Consider the following 15190-nt stretch of genomic DNA (forward strand, 5'->3'; position numbering starts at 1 on the left):
CGGATTTGGTCTTTCGTTCGTTGGATACCATAATCTCCTTCCAATACCGCGAGGACCTTCTCCAGAACCCAGTCTTTATGGCTGTTGGGCCTATCATAATTTTCAAGTTTACAATCGTAATCGTACTTCTCAAAGATGCGAACCATCTCCACCATCTCCCCCTTGCTCATGGGGGTGGCCTTGTGTTTTCTATAAACGCCTCCACTGCGGGGCCTATTCGTTTTCGTGGGTTCCGCCATCACATTCTCCCTCACACATCCCAGAATGTCGCATGAAGAAAAAGGATTGTGGTCCCGCCCCAGCGTCATGACGCACGTAGAGCGAAGCTTCACGCATGCGTAGGCTATATAAATCAAGAACGAGCGCTCGATGTCACGGACGCATGCACGAACCTAACGGAACGACTCTACGTGCAGCCGAAGGTCTACGCGGAACGAAGGTAGGTGAATACATTGGGACACTAGTGGTTACTGCATGATTTAGCTTAGAGCAAACAGAGATTGTATAAGCAGGTTAGGAAGTTACAGCAAGCACTTATTGGTCGTATTGTATCCTTTATTGCAGATATCTCATCAAAATAATGCCGAAAGCAAAGGGTGGAAAGCTTAATTCCAAAGCATTCATCACTGCTTTTATTGATCTCTATAGATCACACACATGTCTGTGGCAGGTCACCAATAAAGACTACTCCAATAAAAATAAAAGGCAGGCAGCAATTGATGAACTGGTGGCAGAAGCAAAGACTGTGTACCCCAGGGCCAACGAGACCCAAATAAAAGCAAAAATTGGGGGCCTGAGGAGCACTTTTAAGAGGGAGCTCAAGAAGATTGAGTGTTCAAAAAGATCGGGAGCGGCAGCAGATGATGTTTATGTGCCCAAGCTATGGTACTTCAGCAGCCTGATGTTTTTAAAGGACCAAACAGAGCCAAGAAAACATCTGTCCACACTTGCATCCGCATCAGCAGAGGCCACAGATACTGAGGCTGAACCAACTCAGGATGAGGAGGAGGAGGAGGAGGAGGAGGAGGAGGAGGAGGAGCTCAGCTTGACACAGGTATAGTATTCCTGAAAATATGTGCATTCAGATATACTATGATCAGTGGCGTTGCTAGGGGGGTGACATGACCAGAGGTGTAGGGTGCTGGGTAATGTAAAGGGGTCCAGACGTGCAGTTGTGGAGAGGGGTACACAGTAGTAACAAAATGATATTGAAGGATGCAGAGGTATGCAGGGGGCACAGTGGGGTGTTTGTACATTTTAACGTGTGGGGGGGGGGGGGGGCCAGATATTGGATCTGCCCCGGGTGCAAAATGCTCTAGGTACGCCCCTGACTATGATGTTAATGTGTTGTTATGATGGCAAGAAAATAAAATGATGCTCCTTTTTCAGACACAGGACGTTGCCAGCCAAGAAGAGGCTGGGCCCAGCAGACAGTCCACACAATGTAGAATCCCTACACTGAACCCTCCTAGGAAAAGGGCCAAGAAGAGGCAACATCTGGATGATGCCACGGCTGATTTTCTAAGTAGGGCCACATCGGTCATCACCACAGCACCCGATAGTGCAGAAGGGTTTGGCTGTTTTATAGCAAACAAACTACGGGAGATTGATGCCGATCAAAGGGAGCTATGTGAGGGGATCATGGTCCAGCTCCTTAGCAAGGCCAGGAAACGGGAGCTAACCCCTATTTCACATGTCTGTGATATAGATCACACACCTCCAGCCAATGTACAACAGGCCTACCAACAACAGACAAGCTTCCAAGCACACCCAGCCTACCCACACCAGCCAACCTACCCACACCAGCCTGCCTACCCACACCAGCCAACCTACCCACCCCAGCCAACCTACCCACACCAGCCAACCTACCCACCCCAGCAAGCCGAGCCACACCAGCCAACCTACCCACCCCAGCAATCCCACCCACCCCAGCAAGCCGAGCCACACCAGCCAAACTACCCACCCCAGCCAACCTACCCACCCCAGCAAGCCCACCCACCCCAGCAAGCCGAGCCACACCAGCCAAACTACCCACCCCAGCCAACCTACCCACCCCAGCAAGCCCACCCACCCCAGCAAGCCAACCCACCCCAGCAAGCCAACCCACCACAGCAGCATGGGGGTCAGTGGCCAACTCAGAGCCCCGATTTTAGGGGATACTAATTTATCTTTAAATATCTATGATTTTGAACATATTTTTGCTATTATTTGTAGTTGAGTATGTTTTGTTTGGTTTGGCTTAAGAAAAAATGCTCGAATTATGGCATAAAATCTTTATTTTTTAGATATTATTGTTTTTGGTATTGTGGTGTGAGTGTTAAAAATTATAACGCTTCAGCTGATGAGGTGTGAAGTGTGGAGAGTGTTGGCCAGTTTGGTATGCTGAAATATCAGCCTGTTGAAGTACCACAGCCTGGGCACAAATATGTCTGCTGCTGCTGCTCCCCATCTTTTGGAGACCACAATCTTCTTGGGCTCCTTATATTTTAGTTAATGCTTAGGTCCCCAAGTTTGGAGATTATAACCTAATTTATGTATGCCCTGGGGTACAGAGGCTTTGCCAACTCAACCAGTTCTTCAATTGCTGCCTTCCTGTTGTTTTGTATTTGGATCTGTTATTATTTTTCCCATTTTTTGCTAAATAAAATGATGATGCTAAAAACTTGTGGATTATGTGTGGAAAGTCAAATGTAAGTTTGTGAGTAGGCAGGCCCTTTGCTAAAATTGAAGGGACATAAATAGGGTAGTTATTACTTTGCCCAGCATAAAGAATTGGGGATATTTATTGGTTTTGCATTTCAAATAAATAAGAAAAAAAAGGCTGGATTCATATCCAGAAAATACACTAATCCAAAGTAAATACATTTGTTTTTAATCCGTCCGTATCACCAGTTGAGCAGATGTACATATTAGGACATTCTAAAGAAAAATAGAATATGCGCTGCTATTTGAGATTTCGAAACTTGCCGCGTGACGAATGAGCATTTTCAAATACGAACGCTAGTTTTACTAGACAGCTGGCTTCCGGGTGCTCTTTATTTCGGGGCATGCGCATTTAGCTTTTTTTGAAAAATCCGATGGTTTTCTGTACACACGGTCGCACTTTGCACAATCGGACTTTTCAGAACAGAAAGTTGGTCCGTTCACAGACCCAACTTTTTGTCCGATTGAAGCCTAAAAAGTTGGTCCGATGGAACGTACACACGGTCGGAGAAATTAGAAAAGTGCCGGATTTTGAAGTTGGTTGGCCGAAAATCCGACCGTGTGTACGGGGCTTTAGACTGCCAGGAAGCTACATTTATAAAAAAAAAAAAAAACATTACTAAGATTTACACAGGCATACTAAACCGAATCAAGAACGTAGGATTGTATGGTGTATGGGGACTGAGGGCTGTGTTGCTACCTTTGGTTGGATTACCATCCCATAATCCTCCATTGAGAAGGGGGGGCCCTCTAAATTAGCAATTAAGGCCAATGATATGAAGAGTATACATAGGTTGATGTATTTTTAGTATAGGAGGTTATGAGTAAGCGCTAACTGCATTGTGAATTGCGTTAATTTTCACTGTATTCCACACGGTCTGTGATAGTTTTATAAGAAGATTTAATAAAGGATTAAAGAAGTGCAACAAATTCTGGATTTATCTTTTTTCTGTGGATCTGCAGATGATCTGTGCTAGCACCATCACAGTCTGCAGTAGTTGTAACTCTGATTGCTCACCTGTAGCAGCTTTGCCTGTGTTTATTAGGCCGCGTACACACGGTCGGTCCATCCGATGAGAACAGTCCGAAAGACCGTTCTCATCGGTTAACCGTTGAAGCTGACTGATGGTCTGATGTGCCTACACACCATCAGTTAAAAAAAACGATCGTGTCAGAACGTGGTGACGTAAAACACAACGACGTGCAGAAAAAAACTATGTTCAATGCTTCCAAGCATGCGTCGACTTGATTCTGAGCATGCGCGGGTTTTTAACCAATGCTTTTGCATACTAACCATCGGTTTTGACCTATCGGTTATCAGTCCATAGGTTAAATTTTAAAGCAAGTTCTCTTTTTTTTTTTAGACCGAAGGATAATTGACCGATGGGGCCCACACACGATCGGTTTGGACCGATGAAACGGTCCTTCAGTCTGTTTTCATCGGTTTTGACCGACCGTGTGTACGCGGCCTCACTGTGTTTTAGTAGGCACAAGTTTTGAGATATTTTTGTAAAGTTTTGATTTCAGATTACCATCAATGCTTAAATGTAGTAGAATTTAAAGAAAAGTTTCAAAGCACAAGATTCTGTCATCTAGCGTCCATACATCTTGCTATGGTTTCTACAATTGGTAAATGTATTACCCTCAATTATTTTTTTCTGACTAAAATCACAATTCCATTTTTAACATGTGCAGTCAGCACAATTTCATATCTTACAGCAGTTGCAGTCACTAGTTGTTGTCTACCAATGGAACCTCAAAATAGTAATAGTTACATTTGTTCTTATTGGCACAAGCTAAATTGCAAGACACATGTTTCTATCCACTCCCACACTATCACATGTACAGACTGGAGTACAGGTATGATCTCTGCCATTGGAGTCCATCGAGTCTGTGGGTGATTTGATTTGACCTATCATCATTCGGATTTGGCTGGAGTAGAGTGAGCCGCATCTGTTTTAAAGCTGTCTTTGACCCTCTGTAATAGGGGGTCACTGAGATCCGGTAAGCAGGCACTTCTCTCGGTGGTGGATTCTATCAAACTTCTATCTGTGAAGCAATTACAGCATTTGGAAGAGACTGTTTTCACATGGGTGTTCCAACTCTTGAGTCTATCATAATATTTTTATAATATCTCCACTGGAGATATTTTCAGTGGAGATATTATCTCCACTTTCTCCACTTTTTTTCTGGACTTTTTTCGTTCATACAACACTTATTTGCTCCACGTAATAATACAGTGTTTAGTTCATTGGACTATAATATTATTAATTTTTGTATATATTCACTTATATTTATTTACTTACTTATTTGTACCAAGTGACAATTATTCACTATCTTTGCTTATATTTGGTACTGATTGACTATAGTTAGCGCAACCTATATTTTTCCATGTTTCTATCTGCTTGTTATACAAAAATGTAATTATAAATGCTCACCCAAAATGGCGAGAACAGTGTTGTCCTTCAGAACCTCCATGGATCCAGAGCAAACAAAATATATGGCTTGTAAAGCGTCCCCTTGTCGGATCAGGTATTCTCCTGGGGCACAAAAGGAGGTTTTGATGCTGAGAGATAGAGAACGTAAGCAACCACGGCTGGCAGACTCAAAGATTGGCAGCTGGAGGATCTCCTTGTTAAGGTGCATGGCTATATCAGCTCTTAACTCATCAGGAAAATCTCTAAGAAGCTGCAGACATAAAGAGACAAGGATGTTACACAACAGTAGATTATTAATTTATTGGGCTTTGTGAAGGGGCTTAGTGGTAATGAGTGAGTCACAAATGTTCCCTTCCATAAAGAAGATTGTGGCAGAGGGAAGAAAAACATTTTTCTTGCTGACTGTGGACAGGAAAGAGATCAAGCAGAGCAGGAGCTTGCTGCTTAGGTTTGAAGAAGAAAGTAAAATGGAGTATGTTCCACTGGGGAATGATGCTTAATTTATCTGATTTGAGAGAAAAAGAAGGCAGATTGACAGCTGATGGTAGACCAGGGAAGGCAAAGTGGGAACTGAATATGGTATGAAAGAGGGGAGAAGCAACACCACCAGATTTGTAGAGTATGGGGAACTAATCGTAGATTTGAAAAGGTGCCCTTCTTTGGAGAAAGGAGTGCATTGCCAAAGAAGGAGAAAGGCAGAAAGAAAGGTGATCGGGTTATGGTGGTGGTGGGGTGGGGGGTTGAGAATGGAAACTGTCTGTGTTTGGTTTGTGTTTGAGGTGGCAGAGGGAGGCAGAGAAAAAAATTACTGTGACAGAATAAAAGCAGAGAAGCAGGTAATCATTGTTGGGGGAAGTGGGAGGTGAATTGGGAATGGTGGCAGATGTAGGTGAGAGAAATCATACAGACAGGTGGGTTATGCTTTGTGTTGGTTCATAGAATCACTGCTGTGAACTTACTTAATATCTGGCCAATGCTGGGGCAAAGACACTGTTGAATGAACAATGTGTATGCTAGGGACATATTACTTGCAGCACAAAATTCCAGAAGAAATTAGGTCCAAAAGCTAAATGCAAAAATGTAGTCTCCCGTACTCTAAATAAATGGGCTTCATGTGTATACTGTGAACACAGTCTCACATAAGGCATAGGAAACCAGTGTTTCAGGGGTCTATAAAAAGGTCTATAGCTATGTTGCCTTGTGAAAGGAACCTTATTAGGCCCCTAAAACATTGGTTGCTTATGCCTTATGTGAGACTGTCTTCACAATAAACACATGAAACGTGCCTTTTTAGAGTGCTGGTGACTTTGCATATTTGCATTTGGTTTTGGCACAGTACCATCCATGGCATTCACTTTGAGTACCCATCAGGGTTGCCAACTTTCAGAAAATTTACGAACAGTTTGTAAAATCCATAATTGTTGCATTTGTTCATGAATGTCAGTTACGGACATACAGCCTACATGTCCGTAATGGACATTCAAGGACAGATGTAAAAAGTACAGATTTTACAAACTGTTCGTAAATTTACTGAAAGTTGGCAACCCTGGTACCCATCAGTACAAGGTTGAGTACTGTGGGGAGTGTATCAGCTTTTTCGACTTTATAGATCTGAGAGCTGGCACATATACTTTGCTGACATATTCTGTCCCAGTACCAAAATTACCCAGTATTAAAAGTGGAAGAACCACCTTTCTTCATACTACACAGAAAGGATTAAGCCCCAAAAGTGCTGTGACATCAGGACATGAACTTTGCTGCAGCAACACTATATGACCTCCTCCACTGAAAACAATATACAGTGTATATATATATATATATATATATATATATATATATATATATATATATATATATATATATATATATATATATATATATAAAATACAAGCACATACTGCAGAAACAAGGTTGTACTGTGTGTTTAAAAAAATCATAGAAGGGGGGACTAAGCAAATGTACTCTGATGCTATCTTTTAATGGGGATTCCAGTGCATGTGTACATACAGTATGTGCTGGCAAACCTGATTAAATGACCCTGAAAAAATAAGAGAATGTTTACAGGTCTACGTGTCTCTTTGGGGCTTTTATATCAAATGGAGGAGTTACTTTCGGTGTGTTTCTAGAGAATGACAATAGTTGCTTCTATTGTACTGAGATATCCGCAGATACATGCAGCCTCTGGCAATAGAAGAGGCTATTGTGTCATCTTCAATGTGAGCGGTGGAATTACATGGCCTCAGCGTGCCAAGCTTTTCTTCTTATTTGACAATAGGAGTCTTCTGTTATCAAGTATTGGATTCATCTGGAGTAAAACAAACATCAGATGATCTGATATGACCTCATGCAGTCCAGGAGATGCCAAAAGGCAATCCTAACAGAACCTGGGCTGTGAAGCTTTATTAAAATTGACATTTACTTCTACTCTTATCGCTTGTTTTATTTTATTTGCTGTTTTATGGTCTATTATTTTGATGTGGATAATGTTATGGTTTATATTTTTAGGTATTTTATTATGTTGTTTTTGCTCTAGTATCATTATAAGCTATTTAGTTTTTATATTATTTTAGGTTTAGGGATCCCTAAGGTTACCAAAATTGCCTTTACAGTTTTGTATTTTCTGTAGAATTGTTTTCTAAACATCTCCATAATATGCTAGCTCTGCTTACAAGTATTCTACAGTGGTACATTACACACTTGATATCACAATACAATTAAATATATCTGTGCTTTCACATTCAGTAAGATCAATATAAAATGTCAAATAAACTGCTAGATCCTACAGTACTGTAGCATCCTCTAGCTTTTTTTTTAATATTTTTGAAAAGGAACCACCCATGCAAAAAAAAATTACCAATTTACCTCATTAGCATCAATGCCATTATTGACAGACCAAGTTGTCTGAAAACACTCCAGCATTCTTTGCTTGAGCTGGATAGGCATTCGATGTACTCGTATGAAGTCCTTCAGGTCTTTTGTACGTGTGTGGTATAGAGACCTACGTGAATACATCCTCTGAATGATGGCTGTGACGTTTCCAAATACGACAGCATGCATGAGAGCTAAACACAAAGGAATGGAAGATTAATAACTGATTAAAGATGATGCATTTCAGCCTAGATAGCAAGGATAACTTGCCACAAATTTGTGGCAATGTTGAATTGTAAGTCTGTTAACTTGCTGCACATTTTCACTGGCAAGCTGTGCACTTGCAGAGCACTTGAAGCACAAGTTCTAGTTTAGTGGTCATCAACCATGTCCTCGGGGCCCACTAACAGGCCACGTTTGCAGGATATCTGAAATACATCACAGGTGATATCATTTGCTGCTCAGTGATTGCAGTATTCTAGTCTGCATCTCCCCAAGGTAATACTTAAAACCTGGCCTGTTAGTGGGCCCTGAGGACAGGGTTGATGACCACTGTTCTAGTTGACACTTTTCAAATTTGTAGAAAATTTGCATGGCAAGTCTCTTGCAAGTATAATAAAGGGGTGGGTGTTATGGCGCTTGCAAAATGACAATTCCTAATGATGAAAAAATATCCACAAAAACGAAATAAATGACTAGGGTCAATCCGCCACTAGATGTTGGTCCAAATATGTTCCACTCTGCATGTAAACCAAGAATACCACCCAACATAAGGATATGTGGAGGGTATAGATAGTGGTCAATAATAAATACCTAGTATAACAGGTAAACAAATGTGCCCAGATAGTGCACAATGTTATTATTTACACCATAAGATTAACCATAAATAAATAAATATAAAGGTAAAAAATACACGTGATAATCAGCTTCAAATCAGTGATAATCCAAAAATTGCTTCATCCATTAAAAGTGCATAGTGCAGTGCTTCTGTGAAAATAATGGTAACGAGAATGTCCCAAAAAGATGCAAAAATAAATCTTTTTTTGATCAATATTTGAAAAAATTAAGACATGCACAAGTGATCCTGAACAATCAAAATAATACAGTGAACAATAATATTAATGATGTGCCAAATGATCCACCATGGGATCAGCAAAAATCAAGTGCGATAGGTAATGAAAAAAATGGTCCAAAAAAAATTATTTAATCAGTGCAAAAATATGTGCTCCAAAGAATGTGCTCCAACAAAATGTCCAGTAACTCCCAAACTTCGGTGCTTAATGTTAAACGTGCATGCGAGTTTATAGAAATCACCATCGGGTTTCCCACAGTGTCCGGAAGAAATAGGTGTTCTAGCCCCTTACCTCAAAAGGCGTGTATTAAAGCCTATGTATTTGGTGCTCTCACAGCCAGCCTGCTGCTGATCCACTCCCAGAAACACCACAGCTCCAATCAGGGACAGACGATGAATCTCAAATGGAACACAAAGCAAGGGAAGCCTCCATAGTGTGTGGTATTCTTGGTTTACATGCAGAGTGGAACATATTTGGACCAACATCTAGTGGCGGATTGACCCTAGTCATTTATTTCGTTTTTGTGGATATTTTTTCATCATTAGGAATTGTCATTTTGCAAGCGCCATAACACCCACCCCTTTATTATATCTGTATACAGTGCGTGAGCACTATCAGTCGTGGCTGCTGCTTAGTAATTTTTAGACTTTTTATTTGGATATATATTTTATCTCTATTTTTCCCGTGGTTAGGTTGATTTGCGCATTAGTTCCCCCCTTTCTTCAAGTCTCTTGCAAGAGCTCTGCAAGTCTACAGCATGAAAAAGCATCCACCCCTGTGGTGGAATGACTATTGTACAACATACCGTAACTGAAACAGAACTTGCAGCAAACTTGCAGAATGTTTGCAAAGAAAGTTGATCTGAAGTCATACAATGAGGATTTGCTGCAATTGAGCAAACCTAGCAATAGCTTAGCAAGTCATTTTCAAACTTTCAGCACAATTGCTTTCTATCTGGGATAGCAGCACTATCTAACAACATAACAAATGTAAGTGATTTCATTTTAGAAAAATCAAACATGTATCTTTCATGTTCTGATAACTTTACTTGTGCCACCAAGAAAATAAGTTGGGACTTTAAATGAGATGCGATTTGATGCAAACAGTAGTAAAGTAATAAATGCGTAATAACCAAGCTCAACCATTTCTATGTCATATTACAGGGATGGAGATGCGATTTTGATATTTTTTTATATTTTATTTACCCTTATGCATCTTTTCCAATGCTTCTCACTACCATACCATTCCTAGGTGGAGGCGGGGACACATACTCCCAGTCACCTGTCCTCCATCTACTCATTAGTATTTGTATGCCTCCTATTGAGGAAACTATATCAGTTTAGTTAGGACTACAGAAACGCAGAGAGCCGTGGAGTGGCCTGTAGCTTATCCATGCATTTGCAAATGTGTGCAACCAATCCTCTGCTTTTAACATACAGTTAGACAGTTGAAGGTGGCTTGCTGTTTGGGTGGTAAGTTTGAGCTTGGTTATTACGCATTTATTACTTTACTACTGTTTGCATCAAATCGCATCTCATTTAAAGTCCCAACTTCTTTTCTTGTTCCAATTTCGGGGATGGAGGCATGTGCTGGTGCGGCAGTCCATATGCCTCATTCAAAGTCCCCAACCATTTCTATACTTGTGCCACCATGTCACAAGGATACCTATGTGTTAGTCATGTGGTATGGGCCAGTCTAAGGCTTCATTTAATGTAAGTTCTACATGGCAGGTAGAAGGATGAATACTTTACAATGCATTTTATTTCTCTGCAGGACATCTGTAGGAGATATATTGGAGTGAGCTCCCTCACATACATAAATATGGATCATGCTTGGCTTTAAGCTTAGCAACATCATCAATTTCCATCTAGAGAATTCTATAGTTATTCTTTTGCCAAATTTGGCAGGAAAATAGTAACACGATTACCATCAAATCTGTGGTTTATTCCCAGAGGTGTGTTATAGTATGATTAGCAAACCTCACCTCGGATACTCCTTTGGGTATTTTAGGTGCATATGTACATACATTCTGTATTAACAGTGTTGCTAAACTCTAAATGATACATTACTTGCTTTTACAGTAGTCCTTGATATGAGTCTTTTCATAATTTTACAGTCTAAAAATATTAACCCATTTACGTAAATGTCCGTTGCGGACGGTGGTGGCCCGTAAAAAATAGCCTTTGGTGGACAGAGAATCCTTAAGGGACTCAGCTAAAGGTTCTCCCAGGACTGTGAATTCTACACAGTATTAAATGGCAGAGCTAGTTGTCTCACACTACACAGATAAGGTGTTACTTATGTCTGTCTCTTAAAAATTACTTTTTCTGCCTGACAACTGGCAGCCTTTCTTTTCAGAAGAAAACTTGTTTTGCAGTTGTAGAACAGACCCTCTGTTTCTATATTAATGAGGAATGGGAGCCAGACAAATGAAACACTTACAAACTGCACTTTGTTATTCTCTGGCACTGTCCTTTTAAAAAAGCCAGTAAGCATTTTACTATGAATCAGACATTATTTTTCAACAAATTTCATTAACAGATACATTTTCTGCTCACAACACTAGTAAGGAAAAAGCATGCTATGTAATTTTGTTGCTTTTGTTTTAATTAGGCATTTTGGCTCAGAAGATGTAACTCTTAATTTCTTAATTCTTAAGGCCTTCCAATGAATGGCAAAATCATCAAAAGACCTTCCTCAAAAATCTTGAAAACTGAGTAGTATAACAAAAAAAAAATTAAAAAAAATGATCTCAGTCGATGCCAACATTAATTTTCACAGAACAGTATCCGTTTTCAGTGTTTTGAAACATTTATAATGTCTGAGGGAGCTCAAATTGCTTCAAACTCCATAGGAACAATTTCTACATTTACTTTTTCTACAACGGAGCTTAAAGCTGCCTAAATTGCAGATTGGAATTCATAGTCAGGTTCTAGGACTCTTATCTACTTTCAATGTTACAGCATTCATGTTTTATGCTTTTTTAAAAGAATGCCTGCATCTTCTCAAGTGTAGAGACAAGAATGTTTACGTAAATTGTTTTTAAATGTGAATGCCAAACTTGAGAGAATTATATATTTATTCTGTGTTCATAAGTACGTGAAATGGGATATTGGCAACACTGCATTTGAATGCTGCATCAAGCATGGTCCAAGTCTGAAAGTACATTTTTAAACAACTTTTAATCTTAAGTTTTATAACCCTTCAGGTCGGCGGTCCTCAAACTACGGCTTGTGGGCTGGCTATAGACAGACATTTGCTGTAAACCAGCCCCTGCAAAACCCCACATGCAGAACATTCTTTTATTATGTCAAAGGAGAGAGTGATATCCTGCAAAATACTGCTTGTATAGTTCTGGCTTTGATGTCATCCAACTAGTAGAGGAGCAGCATATTAAAATAAGTGCCTCTGAACATGAATGCTGAGGGGGCTTTCCAAACACCACTAACACCAGTGATATGGCACAATTCCTCTAAATAACACCAACAATGGGGCACTATTACTCCCTCTGACACCAGCGATAAGGCAAAAGGCAATATACACTATATTACCAAAAGTATTGGGACACCTGCCTTTACATGCACATGAACTTTAATGGCATCACAGTCTTAAGCCGCGTACACACAACCATTTTTAATGTCCTAGAAAAAACGAGGACACGTACAACACAACACACAAACGAGGTGACGTACAACACGTACGATGGCACTATAAAGGGGAAGTTCCATTCAGATGGCGCCACCGTTTGGGCTGCTTTTGCTGATTTTGTGTTAGTAAAAGTTTGGTGACCATTTAAAAAAATTGCATTTTTCACGTCATGAAAACATCATGTATGCGGCATTAGTCTATAGGGTTCAATATTGAGTTGGCCCTCCCTTTGCAGCTATAACAGCCTCAACTCTTCTAGGAAGGCTGTCCACAAGGTTTAGGAGTGTGCCTATGGAAATGTTTGACCATTCTTCCAGAAGCGCATTTGTGAGGTCATGCACATAGGTTGGAGAGAAGACCTGGCTTGCATGCAGACGTCCCAATACTTTTGGTAATTAAGTGTATCTCCAACTGACAGCCAGGACATGTATTACTCCTATTAACAACTTATGCAGGGGCAAATTATTTTCCGTGTTGATCACTAATGCCAGGGCATTTTTTTACACCCACTGATGGGAATTTTTTTTTTTTTGAATGCCATTGACCACAATCACAGGGTCATTTTTGACTCCTACTGATGCTGGGACCTTTATAACTCCCATTTGACAGCTAAAACAAATATTTTTTTTACTCTTATTGGTCACAGTAACAGCCATGCATTTTGTCAATTTCAGTGACTTTAGAGAAACGAAAACTCCCAATTATATATCAGACAGGAGGCTTCATATCTTGCATTAATCTTTCTTTTTAATGCCCATAGCAGAAAACATAACATTTGTTTCTTTAAAATTTAGAAAAAACTTCATGGAACTACAATACCCAGCTGCCCCGTGGACCCCTCCCCCATGTTATAGTCTCTATATAAGGGGCTGTCTGGGTCTCCTCCTCCTCTTTCTTTCTGCTCATGGCAAAGAGATAAGTACTATTTTGTTTGTCATATGATTGTCATTTATTTATTTTAATTCTTATATATATATATGTATGTTAAATGTTGGTATATATGTATATATGTAATTTTGTTTACAGGTACCGGAATGCCGCGGTAATCCCGCTATTCCGATCCGTATACTATTCTGACTGACCTTCTGGCTTAGTCAGGCGCCATTAGTATACGGCCCTCTCCTCATCCACCTCCCCCCCGTTACTCAGCCGCGCTTCGCGGGCTTTTCTCCTGCACGGGGGCGTGGCCGAGCGACGCGCGTCCTATCGACACGCCTCTGCACCGTCAGCCGTCCTATCAGAGCACTCCTGGCCGTAATCTCGCGAGATTACGGCCGAAGAGTTACTAACAGCGCGCCGTCTCCCTGACTCTCACTGTATAGAAGGAGAGCACAGGGGAGCGCTGGTGGACGTGAACGGCCTGCATTAAATAATCCCTCGGTCAGGTATCTTAGCATAAGCTTGGGGGTACGTTTAGACACACTGTCCCTGGCTATACTACCCGGGAATAGAGTGACCTAACCCCCCCACCTCCCTGCCTATTACCAGATAGTGGGATAAGTGTCAGTGATTTATCCCTGACAAGCCTTCTTTGTCCCAAAAAATAGTGTATAAGATAATATATATTTACACAATTTAAACACAGTGGTAAGAATGGCAAATACTGATGGACTGGCCAATGAGGTGGTGGATATGGATGCGTCGCATCTGCTATCCACAAACCAAATACAAGAACTGATTTCAAAGTCAATTCATGCAGCGCTGACAGCCAATGCAAAATTTCAAGTGCCAGTGCCATCCACCTCGGGTTGCCCCCCTACTAAGGGCAAGGCATCACAAAAGTTAAGACACTTATCAGTGCACCTCGACTCCCCGGCAGGGGAAGTTTATAATGTGCCCCAAGCAGGATCTGACCAGACCTGCCAGGCCTCACACAGGCCAGACCATATGCGACCCTTGGGCCCCAAGGAGATTATAAAAGGGCAAAGATCCGCCAGACGCATCAAACCAAATTCATTTGACACGTCTGAGGACGAATCTGAGTTGTCTGACAACGCCGAGACCTCTGACTCAGACATAAGTGATGAAGAGGAGGCGGGGTTTACGGCGGATGCCAACACTGAAGTGTTACAAAATGCCATATTGGATGCCCAGGGTCAAGCCCTATTTAATCTGGACGAGATTTCACACCCTCGTTCGGGGGACTGGACCCCATTACCTCATGTGGCCCAGTATCTAGAATTATGGACCAGACGGTCTTTGGATAGAGTAAACCGCAATAAATTGCGGGCAGAATGCCCCAGGCCTCATGTGGCAAACAAGGTGGCTATCACCCCAGAGATAGACCCGGTATTACTTAAATATCTCACGAGATCCGGGAAATACGCTAAAAAAGGCATCGAGCGGTCCTTTAAAGTCATTCAAGACCGCATATTGGACCTCCTCGGTCCGCTCACCAAAATCTTAAACTTGTCAGAACAGGCGGCGTCAGCAGCCCAACCTGTTGACCTGACACAGCTT

General features: G+C 41.2%; 1 protein-coding gene across 1 annotated transcript in view; it reads right to left on the reverse strand.

Moving 5' to 3' along the window:
• The window catches only part of LOC120943836 (potassium voltage-gated channel subfamily H member 8-like), a 660728-nt gene that overhangs the window by 73631 nt on the left and 571907 nt on the right, over positions 1 to 15190 (reverse strand). The window contains exons 9-10 of the mRNA XM_040357401.1: positions 8004 to 8203; positions 5142 to 5391 (exon numbers count right to left, since the gene is read on the reverse strand). Coding sequence (XP_040213335.1) covers positions 5142 to 5391; positions 8004 to 8203 — 450 coding nt within the window. The remainder of the gene's footprint in view (positions 1 to 5141; positions 5392 to 8003; positions 8204 to 15190) is intronic.

The sequence above is a fragment of the Rana temporaria genome, chromosome 6 (genome assembly GCF_905171775.1).
Source record: "Rana temporaria chromosome 6, aRanTem1.1, whole genome shotgun sequence".
Lineage (NCBI taxonomy): Eukaryota > Metazoa > Chordata > Amphibia > Anura > Ranidae > Rana > Rana temporaria.